Genomic DNA, 24,757 nt, shown 5'->3' on the forward strand with positions numbered 1-24,757 from the left:
ACGAAAACAACACCTTCAAGTTGTCCAGAGATTTTGATCACAGGAGGCCTAAGTCACAAACCAAGACTTAGGAGAAATTAAAGACTAAAAGGGACCGGGGTACATAATAAAGAACCTAGGGACATAACATGGCCTTGCCAACGAATCAATGACCCAAAGTCATTTTCAAACCCAAAAAGGTAACGACTAAATAAAACATGCTCAAGGCTTACAAACAAAAGCTTGACAAATGAAAGAGAACCCTAAACCCTAAGCCATAAAAGGTACAACAGAGACCTAATTTAGCCAAAGATAAACAAGTTTTACTAGGCGACCAAAACTTTTTGCAAGACATGTTTTGAAGTCCTATCATGGGTTTTACTCATTTCCGTGTTTGTGGGTTAGCATATTTCATGGGATGGAATCACTGACCATTATGATAACAATGTAGCTTTTTTGTTTCTTTAATCACATAAAATTGGAGAAATCATCATCTCCAAATATCTTATTATGATAGAATCGAAATTATCAGGTAAGAAGGGTTACTGAAAGTGGGATATACTTATTCAGTGTTCCTCCATTTAAAACCAGATGAATAGGACTGAAATCAGCTAAGATTAAATTTGACCAAATTTTCAGCTGGTTTTTTAATTCTAATTTCTAAAATATTGTTTGTTGTTACAAGTTTTTTCAATGGTATGGTTAATGTTGATACTCAATTATTGCAAGGATGCATTTGCAATACCTGGATACCAGTGCCATGTGGAGAGCATCAGCAGTGGGAAGTCTTACAAAAGTGTGACCTTATTGTAGGACACAACCTTTGGGATTAAAAGGTTGGTTGTTCTAGCTAAACCTAATATGATTGGGGTGAAAAAGCAAGATGAACATAAACATAGAAAGTAAGTGAAAAGTGATTGCCTAAAATAGAGAACCTATTCACTTGCACAGGGATAATCTCAACACTAAATTTAGTAGCTGATGTATCAAAGTGAGCACAATTATAAAAATGTAGAAGATAATCTGTAAGCAACAAAGGAAAAGGATAGATACAAATCACAGCTTCTGTATTGAAAACCTGAATTATTTGCATAGCTCATCTCATAAGAGGCTGGAAGAACTCTGAACCCATAAACTAAGACTGCCATGGAAGATACAAGTAAAAGGCAGACAAAGAAAACTTAGCACACAAAGCTTCAACAAGGACGAACTTACAGAGATCCATCTTGCTTTTTGCTTGAGGAATCCTATTGCATTTATAGATGAAAAGAGAGGGAAAAGATGTAATAGAACTAATATTATATGCTCCACAATGTTGGTCACTTGAATTTCCACATGAAATGGAATTAAAGATATATGGACCCAAGATAGTGCTACTGCTGCAATGGATGAACAATAAAACTGCCTCATAAGCACTGCAAGTTGCACATAAAACTGTTTCTCTAAGTGAAGCTGCTGTTCTTCAAGCTTCGTTCTTTTCCTCAATGCCAAAAATCGTAGTTTAATATCTCATGTGGGCTCTTTTTCTTTTCTATTTCTTGCCAGTTATTTGCAATTTATTAATGCCAAAGTTAATGTTTTTAACTAATGTCATTGTTTGCTTTTACATTTAGCTAACTTGATTTATTCCTGCAGCTCCACTTTGTATCACTGTGCGCTTAATGTTTTTATTTCCGGTGGATTGATTGTGTCTACCTTACCATACAATGGGGCTCCACTTTGCTGAGTCATTTACTAGTAAGTAATAACCAGCAGCTCTGATTAATATACTGTCTGAGTGTCCTTAGCAAACAAAAAATGCAGACTCAAATGTTTTGTGCCTGCAGGCTCTTTTAAAAGGCAAAGCCATATACCTAGCCACAAATTCAAAGAGACAGCCCGGCCATTTTTAACTTGCATGCCCCTTCACAAGGCTATTTATAACATAAAATGTAATGAACATTTGCTGTACCTGCCTCGCCTTCCTGATAATTAGGGCCTGATCTGTCCACCAAAGGTTGGATTTAGGGCCACAAAAGGATTTACGGTTTCCTGCAACATTTTGATATTTCATTTTATATGTCAGCAGTAATATTAGATTAGTGGCATAATTATTGCAGCACAAAATACATACATGATCCATTCTAGATTTTGAGGTCTTTCCAGGTTGGCTGGGCTACCCATCCAGACCCATCCCGTCTCATAGGGCTAATAGGGCCACCTGAGGATGGGCCCAGCATACCCCTGGCTTGCACTCATTATCTTGAATGTGGTAACAAACAGAGGATATTAGGAAGATAATAATGTAGTAACAAACAGAGGATATCAGGAAGATAATAAATGCCTACAGAAAACATAGATTCATGACTATATTACTTGGTTAACATTTATCCATTATATATAAATTTGTAGGGATAAATTCATTATATTTGTGCCTAGTTGCAGAAACATGACTATCATTAATTAGTATTCCTTTTCTTTACTTATTAGTTGTGTTTGAGAATGAATGAATTATTTTTATTCTTCTGTCTGTCACTAAAGTGTATTTTAATGCAGCATACTAAACCTGATATTGCATGTTACCTATCTGGCGTGAAGATTAAGTTCATTTTACCCTTTTGTACATAACATATGTGCTTAGTTCATTTGGCAAGACATTTTTAGGCATGGCACCGATTTAGTAATTAATTGGGGCCACTAGTTAAATTATATTCATTATTGTTATATGAGGAATGAAAGTAGATTTAATACAACTTGCATAGACACATACTTCATCATTTCGACATTTAAGCGGATTGGCCTTGGGACTTATCAGCCTGCTGGCAATGGGGAGGGATGCTTACTAGGCACTGGTTCTTCATCGTTGGGAAGAACCAGCGACTAGCCCTTTCACATTGTTTGCTGATTGATGCTTTCCCTGGGCAGTCCTCATGGTTGTCTAGGCATCATAAATTATGAAAACAAATAAATATTATTACTGAGTAACAAAGTTACTTGTTGGACGCTTCTCCTTGCCCTTCTCTCCTTGTCACCTCCTCTCTTGTGTTTCCTTAGGGTGCAGGTTTATACCTCTTTGAAACCACACGATTCCCCTTGAAACATGGCATCTATTCCGGAGGTAGCTTGGGAATGGGCGCATCCTTTCATCACTCCCACTAGTTAAGATAAAACGTATTTTAAACGGTAAAAATAATTTATGTATTGAAAATATATATTTGTCTACACGTATTGTTTAATGTTTTTAATCATTGCCTGCTGTCTACATGGGAATATGACAGTCCTCCCCCTTTACATTGCTTGTCCTCAAACGATGTGGAGATTTGGGTGGTTGAAGATCTCTTCACCCTCCCAGGTTGCATCCTCCTCCGACACTCCTTTCCATAAGATCAAGTATTCTACAATGTTTTTACTCTTTATTCTCCTTTCTTTTATGTCTAAAAGGGCTTCTGGCTCCACTGTTAATTTTCCCTCGTCATCTAACGGAGGTAACTCCTTGCATGGGGATATCTGCTGCCCTATTGCTTTTTTTAATCTAGAAACATGGAATACATTGTGGATGCAGCTGCCTGGAGGAAGCTCAAGTTCATATGCTACCTCTCCTACCTTCCTTGATATTGCGTAGGGTCCGTAGAACCGTGGCTTCAGCTTCTTTGCCCCACTAGATTTCAGCGAAGACTGCTTGTAAGCCTGCAAACGTAGGAAGACTAAGTCTCCTATCTCAAATGATCTTTCAATACGATTACGATCAGCATATATCGTTTGCTGATTTTGTTGGCAAATGCACACTCCAATGAGATATTGTAGGTGATTGAAGGTTTTGTCATTGATGGCAACCTTACAATCCTATGACACCGGCAAGACAATTTACCGGCACCAGCAAGGTCAGACTCTACATCGGCACACAGACCACGACAGTGAAAGGAAGTATACCGGCACAGAAGCCGACAGGAATTTTGTTTATAATATATTTTGTAAATTATTGTAAAATCATTGTAAGCCAACTTGGCAAGTTGTAAAATGACTCATATATATAAGAGATCATTGTAGAACATTTTAGTGATGGATGGAAGGAAGTTAATAGGCGAAATAAGGCAGACCTATAATGCGAATTATAGGTTAAGGGTTTATGTATGAAGCAGAGCTATAAACCGGTACTGGATCTAGCATAGTAGATGCTATTTTGAAGTAGTACAAGACATTGGATTTATATAATCCATTTTGTAAGTCAGTGGGACTTCCCATTTTGTAATTGAGCAATGAGCTCTAGGCACTTGGCCTTCCTGCATGTGCAGGCCCCTCTTGTAGTAGTAATATTCTCTTATTGGCCAGTAAGTGAATATTGTGGGTCACAAATCCCACCGAGGTTTTTCCCATGCCGGGTTTCCTCGTTAAACTACTGTGTTATGGTGTGTTTTTCATGTGGTTGCTATTATCTCTGTTTATTGCATTATTTCTTGTTTACCGGTATACAGTATTGATATGCTTTACATGTTTTAAGTTAAGAAAATCTTATAACCGGTTAGATACTGATTCACCCCCCCCTCTCAGTATCTTAGGGAATCCTAACAATTGGTATCAGAGCTTGGTTCTCTATTTTCAGAAGCCTAACAGCTTGAGGAAGATCTTGACACCGGTAGAGATGGAAAACTTGATGAAGCAATTAGAAGCAGCTCTCTCAGACTATGATGCAGAAAAGTTACAAAATATCAAACTTGAAGATGATCCTAAAGGCTGCACAGGATATTATTTAGGCACTTCAAGAAAATCTTACCATTGCAAGAAACAAGAGAAGAGAACTTTGTGAAAAGATGCAAAATGAGAATGATGAAAAGGAAACTCTTTGTGATCTGATAAACAAGCTGAAACAAGAAAACATGACAACAAAGAATGAGATGCAGGATATGGCTATGAGATTTTGTAAGGAAATTGAAGATAGGAAGAAGAATGAAGAAGATCTGACTAGAAGACTAAGTGATGCTGCAAATGAGAACACAAGACTTAGCTATGAAAATGATATGTTGAAGATAGATCTGATGCATACACAGAATGACTCAAATGAACTTATGAAACAGAAAGAAATCTTGGAAAGAGAACTGGATACTGCAAATCAGCACAAAGAAAAATTCAAGAAAAACTCAGAAGAACTTGGTGACTTGTTGAAGAATCAGAAACCTAATGGTGACACTTGTAGCCTTGGCTTTGAAGCTGGTGAAACCTCCGGTACTGCAAACACACAGGATCAAGGCAAACCGGTAAGATAACCTACTGCTTATAAATTTAATGGTAAATGCTTTAACTGTAACAAGTATGGTCATAGAGCAAATCAATGTAGATGTAGAAATTATCAGAATACCAATTTACCCACCGTTCAATGTTCAAAATGCAACAAAGTTGGTCATAATTCAAAAAATTGCAGAATGAATGTAAGATGTTATGTTTGTGGAAGATTTGGACACTTATCTAATCAATGCAAAACACAAACCGGCATAGGATATGGAAAAGCTATTCAAAAAAATAATGTGACTTGTTATGTCTGTAACAAGATTGGACATATTGCTAAATTTTGTAGAAGCAAGTCCTCACTGGTAAATAACAAAGGTCCTAGTTTGAAAGGTAAAGAAAAAGTTGAAGAGGTAAAGCAGGAATTCTCAAAACAATGGATCAAGAAATCAGAACTAAATGGTGATAGGAATACTCCTCCACCGGCAGAATAGAGTAACACTCCACCGGCAGGAGACTCTTCATCCAACTGAAGAAAATTCCTTTGAAGGTTTGGCAATCAAATGTGAAACATGCTATTATTCCCTCGGTTGATGGTGAGAAGTTGAAATTACTTCTATACCGGCAGATAAGTTAAGTCATTACTTAACCGACAAGCATTAAATGTGGTGGTTGGCAAAATTAACATTATAAAACAGTGTTTTGGCTCCATTTTCATTTCATCAAGCATTCAAACCTTCGAGAGCGCGAAAATTCCAGAGCAAAGGCATTCCAAGCAAAGAAGTGAAGCAACTCATCAAGAAATCATTCCTAAGGCAGATAAAGGTATTTATAATCATGGCTTCTTCATCTGTCCCTGAATTCATAGCAAACCCTACTGTAGTCGAAGTGATTAAACGCCCTAGACCCGTATTTCAGTTAGTTCCCGAAATTGCCAAGAAAGATGATAATGTTGGTGCTTTTTCTCAAATCCCTAAAGGAGTAATTTTTGCTGAAGACCCTAGAATGTACATTCATTGTCACATAGAGGAATTAGGTGATGAAGAAATCAAAAATATGTATAAGTCTGTAATTTGTGATGAATCCGGTAATGTTAAACCTGAACACAAGATAGTAGAAACCCTAGGTTTCACTGAAATTCTCAGTATTCCGGATTTTCCTAAGGATGTTATAAGGATAGTACTAAGCAGGGTACATGGTGCATTCTTCTGGTTGGACTCAGTTCACAAAATCACCAAAGAAGTAGTAAAAGCTGTGATAGGGTTACCCTCCACCGGTAACAGACCTGATAAAACAAAGGTGGTCTCAAATGACCTAGTGATTAACCTAACCAGCGCAACATCTGATAAAAGATCCTTAAGGGTAAATGATGTAACAGATATCAATGTCAGATTCATCAGTATGATCTTAGGCTACAAAACCACACATGCAAATAGGTTAAACTCAGTCTCTAGCCTATGCATAAAGAGTGCCTATGACATGATTAATGATAATGCAAAAATAGATGTGTTTGAATGGCTTAAAGATGAGCTAATTGACAATTTGGGAAAGATTAAGAAAGACAAAAAGGGGACATTCAGATTTGGAAACCTACTTGTCTGTCTAATGCTACACATAACCAAACAAGTACCTGGTATCGGTAACAGAAATCTTGGTTTTGACATACCGGTAGGCAAACAGTTGTCAGATTTACTAAACAACATGGGAGAGAACAAAGAAAAGAACATAGATGAGTATTTTCAGGCATTGAAGGCCTGAATGAAGACCAGAGTCAGATTGTCACAAGAAATTGTAAACAAGTATAAGGATGAAATTTGTTTTGTTATAAAGAAGGATGAAATTTGGATGGAGGAAGTTATCCCAAGAACCATTTGGGTTACTGAAATGGGGTATGAAACTGATGACCACATAATAGAAACATATGCAAAAGCCCTCCTGGAAGCACCTAAGGAACCTAAAGAAGAGGTATTTGGCAGTGCTGAGACTATTGAAAACCAAATTCAATCAAAGAAAAGGGTTAAGAAGGTTGAAGCAACAGTTAGAAGAGGATCCAGGCAAGCAAAAGCTATTAAGGATGATGTACTCAAACAAACTGGTATGACTGAAGATGAGTTAGAAGCACTTCAACCGGAAACTCACCTTTCACCGGTTGGAAATTCTTCGGAAAGTGATATATCAGCTGCATTCAAAAGAGTTGTGAGAAAAAAGAAACCTTCACCGGTATCTACACCTTCTCCTAGAAGAACCAGAAAGAAAACATTGGCAAAGCAAATGCAACACCTCATTGGTACAATTCAGAGGACAGAGGCCGCATTAAAAGATAGCAAACGATTCATTGAGAGCCTGAATCTGGTACTAGCAGATTTTTTTCAGATTGTAACCAACCGGTTACAAGGATGAAACAGGAAACCACACTCAATTGACACTTTGACAACCTTTGTCATTGATGCCAAAGGGGGAGTAGTGGAATGAGAAAAATAACCAGCAAATGACTCATTAGCTCAGGGGGAGCACATATTCTTTTGGTACACAATTTTTGGCAAGACAATTCTGGCAGATTCTTTTTGGATGACAATTTTTGGATTTTTCTCATGAGTGTTGCCATCAATGCCAAAGGGGGAGATTATTGGCAAATGCACACTCCAATGAGATATTGTAGGTGATTGAAGGTTTTGTTATTGATGGCAACCTTACAATCTTATGACACCGGCAAGACAATTTACCGGCACCAACAAGGTCAGACTCTACACCGGCACACAGACCACCGACAGTGAAAGGAAGTATACTGGCACAGAAGCCGACAGGAATTTTGTTTATAATATATTTTGTAAATTATTGTAAAATCATTGTAAGCCGACTTGGCAAGTTGTAAAATGACTCATATATATAAGAGATCATTGTAGGACATTTTAGTGATGGATGGAAGGAAGTTAATAGGCGAAATAAGGCAGACCTATTATGCGAATTATAGGTTAAGGGTTTATGTATGAAGCAGAGCTATAAACCGGTACTAGATCTAGCATAGTAGATGCTATTTTGAAGCAGTACAAGACATTGGATTTATATAATCCATTTTGTAGGTCAGTGAGACTTCCCATTTTGTAATTGAGCAGTGAGCTCTAGGCACTTGGCCTTCTTGCATGTGCAGGCCCCTCTTGTAGCAGTAATATTCTCTTATTGGCCAGTAAGTGAATATTGTGGGTCACAAATCCCACTGAGGTTTTTCCCACACTGGGTTTCCTCGTTAAACTACTGTGTTATGGTGTGTTTTTCATGTGGTTGTTGTTATCTCTGTTTATTGCATTATTTCTTGTTTACCAGTATACAGTATTGATATGCTTTACATGTTTTAAGTTAAGAAAATCTTATAACCGGTTAGATACTGATTCACCCCCCCCCCCCCCCCCTTCTCAGTATCTTAGGGAATCCTAATAGATTTTGGGCTTGATGTATGTGATCTTTTAGAGCCCTTAGGATGTCCATGCTTTCCTGAATAAAATCCCTGGCTCGTGGTACTTGACTTTTTGGAGTGATTAGTGATCCAAAGAGGTGGGTTCATAACCATAAAGTGCTTTGAATGGGCTCATTTGGATCAACATATGATGTGTAGTGTTATAACAATATTCTCCTAAATGTAACCATTTGATCCAAGCTTTCTACTGCTCAGTGACATAATTTCTTAGATATCCTTCTATCCATTTGTTGACGATTTTAGTTTGTCCATCGGTTTGGGGATGATAGCTAGTAATTAGAGTGAGACTAGTCCCTGCCATCCTGAAGATTTCTTGCCAAAATTGCCCCATAAATCGGTTGTCTTGGTCACATGATATTTTGGGGAAGCCTATGAAGTCTGAAGACTCCCTTAAAAAACACTTTTGCTATTTGAGATGCTTGAAATTTGTTTGTTATAGCAAAGAAGTGTGCATATTTGGTGAGACGGTCCATGACCACATATATACAATCTTTTCCTTCGGCCTTGGGTAGGCCGGTGATAAATTCTATTGAAATGCTTTCCCACTTCTGTTCAGGAATGGGCAATGGTTGTAGCAACCCGGCTGGGTGGTTGAGTTCTTCTTTGTTCTTTTGGCATTGTGTACATTCTTGTACGTATTTTTGGACTTTCTTAAGTCCTTTCCAAGAATACCGTTCTCTGATTTGTTTACATGTCTTATAGAACCCTGGGTGTCCTGCTAATGGATTATCATGGTACCAAGTACAACCTTCCTTGAGTTTAGAGTTGGGCATCAAGTACAACCTGTCCTTATATAGGATAAGCTCCTCCACAACTTTGTATTCTGCATGAATTGATGGGTCCCTCAAGATCTCGCTAGCAAAATGGTCTTTGGCGTATTCTGCCAAAAGATCATATTTCCAATCAACATTTATAGAAGTTATGGTATTTATTTGTGGCTTCCTTGATAAGGCATCTACTACCACATTGGTTGTTCCTTTAACGTATTCAATATCAAAGTCATAAGCTTGTATCTTGTTGACCCATTTTTGTTGGCTATCATTTAGATCCCTTTGGTTTAAAAAGAATCTTAGGCTGTTATGATCTGTCTTTACATGGAATTTGGTGCAAACCAGGTATTGGCAGAATTTGGCTAGGGCATGCATGATGGCTAACATCTATTTATCATAGATGGGGTAATGCTTTTCTGTTTCTGTCAGCTTACGGCTTTCGAAGGCTATGGGGTGTTTGTTTTGCATGAGGATAGCTCCAATCCCTTCTCCGGAGGCATCACATTGTAGTTCAAAAGGAAGGGAAAAATCAGGGATAACTAGGATGGGGCATGAGCTCATAGCTTTCTTTAGACTTTCAAAAGCTCTTTGGGCTGCTTTGTTCCAAAGAAAGCCCCTTTCTTAGTTAGATCGTTGAGAGAGGCTGCCACTTTGGAGAAACCCTGTACAAACCTTCTGTAGTAACTGCATAACCCCAAGAACCCCCTTAATTGTGTGAGGGACTTAGGTGATAGTGGCTATCTTCTCCTCATCCACTCTAACCCCCTCCGCATTAATCTTATGCCCTACATATAGATTTCCTCCATTCCAAACTCGCATTTGGATGCCTTAGCATAAAGTGACTCTTGCTCTAGGATCCTCAATGTTTCCTCAATATGTTAGAGGTGCTCCTCCCAATTTTTGCTGTAGATCAAAATGTCATAAAAAAAACTTGTAGAAATTGCCTTAGTTGCTTGCGGAAAGTATGATTCATACATGACTGAAATGTTGCTGGTGCATTGGTCAGACCGAAAGGTAGAACCAAGAATTCAAAATGTCCATAGTGACACCGGAAAGTTGTTTTGTGGATGCCCTCTTCCCTCGTCCTGATTTGATGATATCTTGATCGAAGGTCGATCTTGGAGAAATATCTGGCTCCATGTAGTTCATCAATCAACTCATCTATCCTTGGGATTGGGTACCTATTTTTGATGGTTTTCATATTCAGTGCTCTGTAGTCAATACACATTCTTAGAATTGCATCTTTCTTTTTAACAAGTACCACTGATGATGCAAAAGGGCTGGAACCAGGTTGGATGCGTCCCATAGCAAGTAGTTCCTTAATGGTTTTCTCAATTTCTTCCTTATATTTGTGAGGGTGGCGATAAGGGGCAGTGATGACTGGTTTTGCCCCTCTTCCAATTCTATAGTGTGTTCAAACCCTAGTTTGGGAGGCAAACCTTGGGGAATTTCCCCAAACACCCCTTTATATTTCTCCATGATGGGTTTGATGTCCATATGCGTGGATTTCTCATGAGTATTGCTCTTATCTAGTATCATGCATTGGGCCACCCATTCTCCTTGCCCTTTTCTAAAACTTTGTTCCAATTTCTTACAAGAAACCACTTTAGGGCTACCATCAGGTAAGCCCTTGAGAGTAACTTCCTTCCCTTCATGCTCAAATCGGATATCTGTGTCCAATGCCATCCGGTAAAGGAAGATCTCTACGTGGTACCATAGGAATGAAGGTCGGGTAGGCCTTGAGCTGGTGTCCTTTGATGGGGTTGGGTGCTGGTTTTCAGAATGATTGGATTGGGTTTCTTTGGTGTTATGGTTGCTTATGTTTTGGAAGGCCTGAAGGACCAGTTGGTTGTTCCTCTCATTCTGTTCAATGAAGGCTTGCATGGTTCTTTCTGTTATCGGAAAAATGTATAGTTTAGTAATGTTAATTATTGATAGTCAGTTAGCCGACGGGTAGGTAGTTGGAGTCGCGACGGTTGTGTCGCACCCCTTCGGCTGTCATATATTGTACCACCTCCGGGTGTTGGGGGACATGTAATATTGACGACAGATTATAATATGAACATCTTTTGACATTAATGGAAAGCTTATTCTGGTACTTCCTTTGTAATTGCATTGTGCATTGCTGTTCAGTTTCTGTATTCTTCCTGTTTACCCAGTGAGGTAAACATTTGGCGCCGTTGCCGAAATTATTTTGGGAGGGACGGGAATATACTACATGGCACAGGGATAATGGGACAACCATTGCCCGAGGGGACGAGCAGTAACCCTGACGAAGATCACCAAGAACTGTTCGAAGGAGAACGAGCACTCACAAAAGATTTCTCTTGCATCCTTCAGGCGGCCAGCGAAACACATGTACGGAGGGAAGCCACCATTGAGGCTGTTCCAGAGGATGCTGTGTGGAGCACGCTTGGTGTAAGCCCGGCGGTGAATCGGTTAATGAGCAATTTGCCTAACCTTTTGGCTCAAGCATTTTTGGCTCTTCAAAACCGCAGAGAAGACACCTACCATGAGAACCGACGACAGCAAATCTTACGAGAATTTCATGAGCGCCAGGATGACGGACGTAGAGAAGACCGACGAAGGACAAATAATCCTTAAATTGTGAAGGGAGACAAATAAAGAACACTGTTAGAGCAGAAGAATTATGTTGATTATATACAAAACAATGAATTAATAAAGACGTGTTGTGTTTTGGTTTATGTGTTGTGAAACATGAAATTGTACCACAATTAATGCCCAATTTATTGAATAAAGACAGAAATAAGAAATTAGAAACCGACGAGTGGGAGGCTGCGCAGAAGGCTTTGATTCTGGAACAACGTGTAGAACGTAGATGGAGGCTGAGGCAACTTGCCGAAGGACGACCTGCCGAAGGGTTGCCCGAAGGGAACCAAGGAGGTGTCACGGAAGGTGCAGAAGCCGAGGGGAATTTCTACGCGTCACCAGACTACTGTAGAGCGAGAAGCCTCGAAGAGTTTCTGGAGGAAACTAGGTTACGGAGAGAACTAGTTGAAGAGACTCGAGATCGGTTCAAAAACTTATCTCTCACGCCACAAAGGGAGGATCACCGAAGGGAGCCGGGCACGGGTGACGATGAAGGGGAAGCTAACCGCACGATAGGTACAAGGCAGAACACCGTACCTGCGGTCACCACCACAAGAGACATCAGCGGCATCGGAGGGAGCAGCGCCGGAGGGCAAACACAGCCACAACCACCTCCAAGTGGACGACTTCCATCAATGGCGACCAAACAGAAGTTGCCCAAATTCAACGGGGATAGCAAAGATGATCCCGCACGGCATTGCCGTACATGCGAAACCATCTGGATAGCCAACGGGGTGACTAACCAGGATGAATGGATGAAGCAGTTCCCCGCCACACTGAGAGGAGTGGCTATTGACTGGTATTCAGACTTGGATAAAACCGGGGTAACTACGTGGGATGAATTGAAGAAAGCATTCGAGAAGGAATTTCGGCTTCTTCGAGATGATAATGAGATAGTCTCCGAAATCTATGGAACAAAGAAAGGAAAGAAGGAGACCGTACGGGCGTATGGCCGCCGGCTGAAGGAATTAGTCGGAAAGATGGAAAGCCAACCGGCTGATGGCTTAAAGAAGCGGTGGTTTGTCGAGGGTTTGAACCCTAAGCTACGACGAAAGATGAAAATTGTGCCTCTGACATCCTACGATGATGCATACAACCGGGCCATGGACTTGGAAAGTGAAAATAAGACGGCCAAAAAGAAGAATAGATCTTCGTCATCCTCTGAAGATGATACGTCGGAAGAAGAGAGTAGCAGTGATGAGAAGCCGAAGAAGAAAGTCACGGCCCTTCAGAAGGATATGGAATGGATGTTAAAAGAGTTTAAGACACTGAAGGGGACCACAAGCAAGGATGATGAACTGTGGTGCATGGATTGTAAGGAGAGCGGCCACACAAAGGGTGCCTGTCCCAAGAAGGCATTCTGTGACATCTGCCAGATCATGGGACATTCTACGAAGGAATGCCCATACAATCTGAAGGCACGTAACCAACAAGTGCTCTTTGCACATGAGCAGCCCTCCACATCGGATTCAAACAATAATGCATCTTCTGGAGGCTACCGAGGAAACCGACGAGGCGGACGGGGGAATAATAATAATTCCACGAGAAACAGGGTCCAATACGATGCGAAGGGACGCCCGATGATTCAATGTAGGGCTTGCAATCAATGGGGTCATTACGCACGAGAGTGTAATAATAATGACACTGCTCAAAAGCTATGTCGGTGGTGTGGCCCCGGTGACCATGAAGATGCCGATTGTCCGAAGTCTGGCGCAGGGGCCAATCTGATTGATATCGAAGGCAACACACGGGGTAAAGAAGCCATCCTTGCTCTTACCCGAGGGCAGGCAAAGGAAGCCCGATACCCCATCCCCGCACGGAGAAGCAGAGAATGACGGAGGCAAGGGAGGAAATAGAAAGGGCCATGAAAGCCCAACGGGGAGAGACACACGAGTCATCTGGACCCTACTGCACAGACGCGGAGAGGAACATTGTATGGCAGATGCTCCAAATGGAGGTACCTGTGAAACTGGAAGACCTCCTACACACCATACCGCAATTGGGGACGATGTTGTTGGGCACAAAGGTTGATAAACCCAAACCGAGAGACATGGACGCTCCCATACTAGGAAGCTCGGCAACAAATCCAGTTGTACTTACCGTCAACAACGGCCGACACCCAGCCGTGGTGGAGATGGGCATCCTGGGCACCATCCTGACAGATACTATAGTAGATGGCGGTTCCGGAGTAAATGTCCTTCCGGAGGACACATGGAAAAAGCTAGGAAAGCCCACTCTGTGGCCACCTACGTTTAATCTGCTAGGTGCAGACCAGCACGGGATTAAACCCCTCGGCATGTTGATGGCACAGCAAGTCACCGTGGGTGCACAACCTTTTGTACTTGACTTCGTGGTCATTCCATTGAAACAGAAAGGGTATGACGCCATACTTGGAAGAGGATGGTTGGTGGCAGCGAAAGCAAACCACAACTGGAAACGAAATACACTCTTGATGGAGAGCAGAGGCAAGAAATTCACTATTGATCTCCGGACGCAGTTGGTGAGCGAGGAACTTGCCTCTTCCTCGGGATCTGAATTCGAGAGGGAAAATGACCCACGAGACGAAGGGAGAGAGGGGATGGACCCAGATGTCGAAGGCATATTAAAAATCGGAGGTTGCTGTTCGGAGGATGACACAGATTCACTAAATGGATTGTTCCATTGGCAGCAGGAGGACTATGAGATGTTCTCACCCTCCTGTAACGTATTAAGCGTCGAAGGAGAGGAGCCAGATCAATATCCTCCAGAATACGGGGAGTATAAGGAAGGAGAAGCTACAATGGACACCGTACCCGCACATCAATTTGGAAACAAGGAGGCCATGAAGTATGAAGAACCGACGGTGAAACCTTTGAATCTAGGTACGGAGACGGATAAGAAAATCATTCTGGTAGGAGATGACTGGAACCCAGTGCTGAAAACGGCCGCATTCAAGATTTTCACCGAGTACAAAGATGTATTCGCATGGACTTATAAGGATTTGAAGGGAGTCCCACTGGAGTTATGTGTTCATCGTATTCTGTTGGTACCAGGCGCAGTACCAGTACGGCAGCGACCGTATAGGATGAATAAAAACTATGCTGCAAAAGTACAAAAGGAGATTGAACGAATGCTGGAGGCCAAGATTATCTTTAGGGTGCAGAATAGCGAATGGGTATCCCCCATCGTAATATCTCTCAAAAAGGATGGTAACGAGATCCGGATTTGTGTCGACTTCCGGCGACTCAATGCAGTTACCATCAAAGATCCATTTCCCATACCGTTCACGGACTCTATTCTTGAAGAGGTGGCCGGCCATGAAATCTATTCATTTATGGATGGATTTTCCGGCTATAATCAGATATCAATAGCGGAGGAAGATACACTGAAGACGACATTTGTGGTGGAGGACGGAGTATATGCTTACAACCGGATGCCCTTCGGTCTCTGCAATGCTCCGGCAACGTTCCAACGAATAATTCTCCACATTTTTGATAAGATGTCCGTGGGTAACTTCAAGGCGTTCCTGGATGATTGGTCCATCTACTGTGGGGAGGAGACGCATCTGAAGGCACTCGGAGAATGTATGGACAGGTGCCGGAGGGCACGACTCGCACTGAACCCTAAGAAATGCAGATTCATGGTACCTCAGGGTAGACTACTTGGACACATAGTGTGTAAAGCGGGACTTAAAACAGACCCGGATAAAGTTCGGGTGATTGTGGAGATGGAACCCCCACAGGATGTCTCAGGGGTAAAATCTATTTTGGGACACATCGGATATTACCAGAGGTTTATAAAAAATTTCTCCCAGAAATCTTACCCCCTGGATAACCTCACAAGAAAAGGGGAACCGTACGTATGGGGAACAGCGCAATCGGAATCCTTCGAGGAATTGAAATCACGACTGTTGGCAGCACCAATATTGGCCTACCCAAACTGGGACAGAAAATTTCATGTGCACGTCGACGCCTCTAACTATGCAATAGGTGCAACATTAGCACAAGTTGGGGATCATGGGTTGGATCACCCAGTCTACTTCGCCAGTAGACTACTCTCGAAAGCTGAGAGGAATTACAGTACAACTGAATGGGAAGCGCTCGGTATGGTTTACGCAGTACAGAAGTTCCGACATTATTTGTTGGCGACACCCTTCACCTTCTATGTAGACCACCAAGCTTTGATGTACTTGGTGAATAAACCTAGTATTCAAGGACGGGTGAGTCAGTGGCTGTTATTACTGCAAGAATTCACATTCAACATTATAGTACGGCCAGGGAAGAGCCATGTGATCGCTGATCAACTGTCACGAATCAAGTCGGGGGAACGAGCGGAGGGGGTGAATGATGATTTCCCGGATGCGCACTTATTCCGGATTGCGGTTTTACCATCCTGGTATACTCATATTGGCGAGTACCTATCGACGTCCCAGTTCCCTCGGGACATGCCACCAGGGGAACGACGCAAATTGGTCCTAAGGAGCCGAACGTTCCAACTGATTAATGGACTCCTTTACAAAATGGGGACAGATCAAGTACTCTGTTGATGCGTGATGGAGGAAGAGATACCAGGGATTTTGAAGGAAGCACACGAAGGACCCGCAGGAGGTCATATGGGGCCGGACACGACGGCCAGGAAAGTACTGTTAGCCGAACTATGGTGGCTGACGCTACACAGCGACACCAGAGAATGGGTTGGAAGCTGTGATACATGCCAGAGGGTCGGAAAACCACTAAAACGAGACTTCATGCCATTAAACCCTTCAGTGGCACAAGAGTTATTCGAACGTTGGGGGCTTGATTTTGTGGGGCCTTTAAAAGTCAGCAGACCGCGGCGATGTACATACATCGTGGTAGCTACGGAATACTTGACAAAATGGGTCGAAGCACGGGCCTTACCTGATAACACCGCTGTGAGTATAGCTAGATTTATTTATGAACAAATTATCATGAGATATGGAATTCCTCTTCAGATAACCAGTGACAGAGGAGGCCATTTTGGGAACCATGTGGTGAGACTCCTTACGACGGAGTTCAAAATTTTTCACTCCTTGTCCAGTTCGTATTATCCGAGGGCCAATGGTCAAGCGGAGGCGACCAACAAGATTCTGGTTTCAGTCATCTATAAGTCGTGCGAGGTAGAAAAGGAAGATTGGGAGGAGCGACTACCGTCGGTGTTATGGGCATACTGCACCACCTACAAAGTAACGACGGGCCAGACACCATTTCAATTAATGTACGGACAGGAAGCGGTAGTACCGATGGAGTTCATGGTGCCAAGTCTCCGAATTGCTATTGAGAATAAACTTGGCGATATGGAGAGCCTGAGGGAGCGCCTGTATGCCCTAAACAAACTCGATGAACAAAGGCTGATGGCACAATGGGTGACAGACGTGGCCCAGCAACGAAGGAAACATTGGCACGACCAACACATTCGGCGGGCGAGGTTCACCCCGGGGCAGTTAGTCTTGAAATATAATGGACGAAACGAAATTAAACCGGGGAAATTCAAAGTCCGATGGTTAGGGCCCTTCCGGATACGTGAGGTCAACACGAACGGGGCGATAAAGTTATGGACGCTGGACGGGAAGGAGATACTAGACGCAGTCAACGGGTCGAAATTGAAGGTCTATCACGAACGAAGGGAACCGGAACCCCCAGTCAGTCAGCCGCTGCTAAAAATTGGAAAACTTGAAAAAAAAATTTATATATAAAAAAAAAAAAGAAAATTCGAAAAAAATATATATAAAAGAAAATCTAAGGAAAACCAAAAAAAAAAAAAAGAGGGGGTCACCGTACGGTGGGGAAGAGAAAGTGGCCACCGTACGGTGGGCCCACCGAAGGTGGCATCACTGCACGATGGAACCACCGTGCGGTGGGACCACCAACGATGGAACCACCGTGCGGTGGGACCACCGACGGTGGAGCCACCGTGTAGTGGAACCACCGATGGTGGCACCATCATGCGGTGGGACCACCGACGGTGGAGCCACCGTGCGGTGGAAGCCACCGAAGGCCCGCGGAAATATAAACGCCGCACGACAAAGCAGCCACGCAAACAAAACACCACGCCACGCCGCGCAAAGGGAAAAAGGAACGCCGAGGATAGAAGAAGCCATTATTTGTTGGTCCGCGTGTTGGAACGGTAGATAGCAACAATTATATGCTATGCCAACACGGGTTCGAATTCAGCCAACAGGGAGGAGATATAAAGAGAAAACGCCGTGCGGTCAATTAAAACACAAAATGCACCGCACATACCCCACGGACAAGTAGCGCACATACCCCACGGAAAATAACGGATACAAAAAGGGAACGCACGGGGACAACAGCGATAAGTTTGAGTTGGCTCCTCCCAGTGTCTACTGCACGCCCAACGCACAGGCACATACAAGGGATCACCTCCGCACAGTCTTAGCTGCCCAGAGGCAGTTAGCGGCTTTTGCAACGACACGGCTAAAATCAAGAATCATTTAGAGGAGGAAATTAATGGAGTCTGCAGGAAAAAGGAATTGGAAAAAACGGTTGCAGGAGGGCAGCCACATGAATAAGGATAAGCGAGTTCTCCCTTCGGGTGTACGCATAGCAGGTAGCACAATGGACACCACGCAGAAGAGAAAGACACCACAGTAGCATGCTGCAAGAGGGAAGAACACATGGACTCCGCATAATATCACCTTTGAGGGATTGAATGGGTCCGAATGCAGGAAGTGGTGGCAGGATACACCAGATGACGATTTGGTGAAGAAGAGCCTTCGGAAAGCAGGAGTGGAGTGGGCCATCCGAATGCCTGTGTTTGCTATCCGTGAGTACGAGGGAGCATTACGGTTCATGGTTGATACCTTTGATAGCCATTCACAGACGAGTACTTTTGAGTACCTTGGGAAGGATATCACGATATCCTTCAAACCGGCAGATTTCACGAGAGTGTTTGGCATTCCAGGAGTACATGGCAAGAAAGTGGAATTGAAAGCTAAGAAGATGACGCGGGAGGAAAAAGAATATTGGATTAAACGAGTATCCCGAGACTTGACCACAGTAGAATTGGAGATCATTGTTGATGCCACGAAGAGCCATGGGATGCATAGGTCTTTTGTTGCAGAGGGCCATTGGCGGTGCATAATGGACGTCCTCAAGAGCAGGTTGACGGGGTCTGGTAGGGCATCGGATATCGCTCTACCGCAGACCATATTGATGAATGAACTTGTGAATGGCGTTGTGTATGATTGGGCTACATTGTTATCAGAGCGGATGTGCGAGTTCTTGAGGATGGAGCATCGCACGTTTTACATGCCCCACTATGCCATCGGATTGTTTCTGGAGGCCACGCGAGAAGTAGTACCAGAGGCAGAATTGGAGATACAGCCACAGAGACCATTGGCTGTAGGTGAGCCTCCTATCATGCATTGGAGGCACCTTGACATTGGCCATTCTTCCGCGAAACGGAAAAGGATAGTAGAGACCCCCTCGGCAAAACCTGATAGTGGAAGAGAGACTTCCAGCAGCGAAGAGACTTCGGAGGAAGAAGATTCAGCAGAGGATAGTAGCAGTAGGGCGACAGAAAAGGGGAGGATGGAGCCCGCGAGGGAGCGAGTCTTGTTTGCGCCACCCTCACTACCACTTGGCACACTTGTGAGGTCATCCGCGGGAGTGGGAGGCACGTCGATTCCAGCTTTTGGGGAGGGCCGCACACCCGTTGCACTTGGGCCAATGCAGCAGGTGGCATCACCTTCCATCGTACCACCTCCGCAGGCTAGTGCGCCACCCGCGAGACCGCCTCCGGCCATAGAGGCACGTACAGAAGGCATGGCGGAGTCGTGTGGATCACCGCAGCAAGTAGTGGCAGAGGAGGAGCACAGGGAGGTGGTCGACGCAGAGCCTCAGGTGCGGTTGGACGTTGTGGGATCCGAGGCAGTAGTGACTGTGTCTGCCTCTTTGTTGGAGGAGCCCCTGGAGAGACACACTGTTGAGGTGGAGAGAGGCCCGGAGGTGTTGAGTACGGATCCATCGGTGGTGGCTATGGGGAGTTGGCTGACCCGGCGATTTCAGATGACGGTGATGCCACCAGTAGGAGCTGTTGTATTCTCACCCCGGCGAGAGCCTCTGACGAAGGTGGTAGACTTGGAGGATTCATCGGGTGAGACACCGGTACCAGCAGTAGGGCATGAGATAGGAGAAGTCATCCCTGCTATCCAGGAGCAGGCGGGGGTAGAGGAGACACCTTTGTGCCAGTAGGATGCAGCAGTTTTGGTCCCACTCGAGCCCCTTGCACCTATATCGGGGTCCCAGCCTTTGGGGTAGGATGGGGAGGACATTGAGGCTTACTTAGCAGATATGGTGACGAGGGGTCGGCGAGTGGTGGCAACGGCTTAGACGCGAGCTTTGCAGCAGGTTGTGGAGGAATTAGAGCAGGTCCTCCAGTTTATGCGGGTAGGCTGTTCGACAGCTTTTGCTAAATGCTTTGAGTCACAAGGGTGGCCAGCTATTCAGATAGATGCAATGCTCGAGGCTTGGAGTGTGCCTCAGCCCGTCGTGGAGAGTAGGGTGACTACTCTCGTCCGACAGATTGAGCAGGTTTACAGGGATGCCTACTATGCACTGTGGCAGACGTAGCATGAGTCCGCGGTCCGCTAGGCTGCTTGTGTAGAGATAGAGAGAGATCTCGCCAGACAGCAGGCTTCGTGGGCAGCCGAGAGGATGCAGTTGTTAGCACAGCTTGAGACAGCCCGTGTAGAGAAGGTTGCGGTTGACATCCGCCTGTCGGAGGAGCAGAGTGCGCGGAGCATTGTGCAGCAGGAGTTGGATGCTGTTACTGCAGAGCGGGGTTTGTTGCAGACTCAGTTGGTTGGTATGACAGAGTCCGCGGATACCAAGGAGAAGGAGTTGCTGGAAGCTGCGCATATGGTGAAGACGGCTTTAGAGAAGGTGTTGGTGGCGGAGCGGGATGTGGCAGCACGCACTCAGCAGGTTTATGACCTCCGCGCCCGCCTGGCGGCCCAGACACCAGCATCCCAGCCTTAGACTTCAGGGACGCTTCCTCAGCCCCCTCCTTGACATTGTTTTGGGTGTATATATGCATTGTCTCCATTTTGTTGTTAGTCGTCGGAGACGACTTCTTTTTTGGGGGGGATGATGTTATCGGAAAAAATGTATAGTTTAGTAATGTTAATTATTGATAGTCAGTTAGCCGACGGGTAGGTAGTTGGAGTCGCGACGGTTGTGTTGCACCCCTTCGGCTGTCATATATTGTACCACCTCCGGGTGTTGGGGGACATGTAATATTGACGACAGATTATAATATGAACATCTTTTGACATTAATGGAAAGCTTATTCTGGTACTTCCTTTGTAATTGCATTGTGCATTGTTGTTCAGTTTCTGTATTCTTCCTGTTTACCCAGTGAGGTAAACACTTTCAGTTTGTTCCCTCAATGCTTGAGTGGTTTGCTCCATGAAGGCCCTAAGTTCATTACTAGCTTGTTCACTCATGTTGTTGGCTCCTTTTTTCCTCTCTCTTTCTAAGGCCCTACGGGATCTTTTGCTTTGTTGCATCAACTATTTCCACAGGGTGGTAGGAAGGAGGCTCTGATACCACTGTAATGAACCTTTGTTGTACCTGCCTCGCTTTTTTGATAATTAGGGCCTGATCGATCTGTCCACCAAAGGTTGGATTTAGCGCCACAAAAGGATTGACGGTTTCTTGCAACATTTAGATATTTCATTTTATATGTCAGCAGTAATATTAGATCAGTGGCATAATTATTGCAGCACAAAATACATACACGATCCATTCTAGATTTTGAGGTCTTTCAGGTTGGTTGGGCTACCCATCTAGACCCATCCCGTCTCTTAGGGCTAATAAGGCCACTTGAGGATGGGCTCAACATACCCTGGCTTGCACTCATTATCTGAATGTAGTAACAAACAGAGGATATCAGGAAGATAATAAATGCCTACATAAAACATAGATTCATGACTATATTACTTGGTTAACATTTATCCATTATATATAAATTTGTAGGGATTAATTCATTATATTTGTGCCTAGTTGCAGAAACATGACTATCATTAATTAGTATTCCTTTTATTTACTTATTAGTTGTGTCTGAGAATGAATGAATTATTTTTATTCTTCTGTCTGTCACTAAAGTGTATTTTAATGCAACATACTAAACCTGATATTGCAGGTTACCTATCTAGCGTGAAGATTAAGTTCATTTTACCCTTTTGTACATTACAGATGTGCTTAGTTCATTTGGCAAGACATTTTTAGGCATGGCACTGATTTAGCAATAAATCGGAGCCACTAGTTAAATAATATTCATTACTGTTATATGAGGAATGAAAGCAGATTTAATACAACTTGCACAGAGACATAGTTCATCATTTCGACATTTAAGCGGATTGGCCAGGGGACGTACTAGCTTGTTGGCAATGGGGAGGGATGCTTACTAGGCATTGGTTCTTCATTGCTGGGAAGAACCAACAACTAGCCCTTTCACATCATTTGCTGACTAATGCGTTCCCTAGGCAGTCCTCATGGTTGTCTAGGCATCATAAATTATGAAAACTGAAATAAATATTATTATTGAGTAACAAAGTTACTTGTTGGATGCTTCTCCTTGCCCTTCTCTCCTTGTCACCTCCTCTCCCGTGTTTCCTTGGGGTGCGGGTTTATACCTCTTTGAAACTACGCGATTCCCCTTGAAACATGGCGTCTATTCCGGAGGTGGCTTGGGAATGGACGCGTCCTTTCATCACTCCCACTAGTTAAGGTAAAACGTATTTTAAGCGGTAAAAATAATTTATGTATTGAAAATATATATATTTATGTACATGTATTGTTTAATGTTTTTAATCATTGCTTGCTGTCTACACGGGAATATGATAGAAAAATAATAGCTCTTCCAGGGATGCAATCGTCAAATACATTCATAAAGCAAGAATTGGAACCCTAAACATTCTTAACATGAGGCACAATACTCACTACATTCCCTGACTCACTGGCACTAGATGACTTGTAAAGCGTACAATAACTTTTGGAATCTGAAGCATCACTTAGTTCTTGCTCGATTCAGGAACATGATGGTACCTGGAAATGCAATACACATGGATTCCTTAAGCAATTTCAATATATGAACATGCCTCCTTTACTGCATGGCTTGAACAACATATGTCAGTTTTGTCATCAATGATATTGTTTGTTTGTATGAGTTCAGCCTTGAGCAGGAGAGCAAGTTGTAGTTGGAGTACGATAACAACCAAGATTTGGTATTAAATGTGCAATTCATATATTTTCCTGAAGAAATTCTGTCAGCCCATACATAGCTTTTGCAAATTCGGTGCTCTGTGAGATTGATTATACCATTCTTCATATTGGCTGATGTCATGTAATTGAAAGTCCACAAAAAATCTTTAATGTCCTTGGAAGTGAAATGATTATTTCCTATGTTGTCCCATCTGGTAAACAACAGAGCACAACATCAACTTTTGAGAAACTTGCATCCATTGTCGTAATCGTGTCTGGCAGGTCCTAAGTAATCAAGTGCAGAAACACCAACCTGGGATATTGCTCAGCCTTTCTGTCGGCAATCATTAAAGGAATGTTGAAATATGATGTGTGAAAAGAAGGTAAACAATCTTTATGGCAACAATTTGCCCTATTTTTGTATTAGCAACTGGAAACATTTCTGCAAGTGCCCCTTATCCTAATTTGCCTTGTTTAATCTCTATTTTGGCAGTCTCTTATTGTTGTGACGTATTCACACATCGCCCCATTGCAAATGGGGACCCCCTTTTTTTGCTTTCTGGGGTTAGCCCTTTTGGCTTTGTTGTTAGTCGTTTTAGTGTCTTAGCCTTTGCATTGATGGGATTGAGTCAAGTGGATCTCCTCAAGAGGTCAAGTCAATTGAGTGATTAGGGATTATTTAGGGTGTTTTTTGTGTACCATCCAATCGCACTTCAAGTTGCTAAATCAAACCTTGGTTGAATGCATAATGTCCTCCTAGGTCCCATCCCTTACATCAAGGACAAAGCGAATTCACCTTAAGAAGTGTGGAATGTCATCCTGATCCTCAAATGTCCTGAAATTTGGCTAAGTCTGGAATGTCGTCCTGATCCTGAAATTTGACTGTCTGGAAAATTGAAGAATCCTCCAAAAACTAGATTTTGCATTATAACTCGTGGAGGTCTGAAACCACTCTCAAACATCCTGACAATATATATCACTTATACTTAAATGTTATATTCCATATATGAATCCTGACAGAGAGGCTAACATGTCAAATTTCGCTCCTAACCCTTTCAAAGGGTCCAAAGCGAATTCCTCTTGAGATCATGTACCTTCCAAAGGTACCTAAGCGAATTTGCCAAGGATTGTGCTTTGATCCCAAATTTGAGCAAGGTCAAAACAAAAGTAAAATGAAGGATAAATTGAGTGAAAATATGAATTTCGCTCCTGACCCTTCCAAAGGGTCTAGAGCGAAATCCTTCAAGGGACCTCCTATCTCACTCAAACAATTGAATGAATACCATTTCAAGTAGATTTGAGGGTGAATTGACTTAGTTGTGATAGAAGAAAGGTGGAAAAGACAAGTCCAAGGCAAGTTGAGTCTAGAGAAGCAAATTTCACTCCTGACCCTTCCAAAGGGTCCAGAGCGAATTTTCTGAAAGGGTCACGTACCTTCCAAAGGTACCAAAGCGAAATCCTTGAGGAGACCTAATTCTTCACCAAAGTCATTGAATGGTTTT

At 43.1% G+C, this 24,757-nt stretch overlaps 1 protein-coding gene across 3 annotated transcripts in view; it reads left to right on the forward strand.

The window, feature by feature from the left end:
• The window catches only part of LOC131048799 (protein ESMERALDA 1), a 134,783-nt gene that overhangs the window by 39,898 nt on the left and 70,128 nt on the right, over positions 1-24,757 (forward strand). Inside the window, exon 1 of one of the 3 annotated variants that reach the window (XM_059209777.1) lies at positions 1,615-1,716. The exons of the other annotated variants lie outside the window; for them this stretch is intronic. Within the exon in view, the coding sequence (XP_059065760.1) occupies positions 1,686-1,716 (31 nt within the window). The 5' untranslated portion in view covers positions 1,615-1,685. Of the gene's footprint in view, positions 1-1,614; positions 1,717-24,757 lie in introns of those variants that run through there. 3 annotated transcript variants of the gene reach the window in all.

This window comes from Cryptomeria japonica, chromosome 8, assembly GCF_030272615.1.
Source record: "Cryptomeria japonica chromosome 8, Sugi_1.0, whole genome shotgun sequence".
NCBI lineage: Eukaryota > Viridiplantae > Streptophyta > Pinopsida > Cupressales > Cupressaceae > Cryptomeria > Cryptomeria japonica.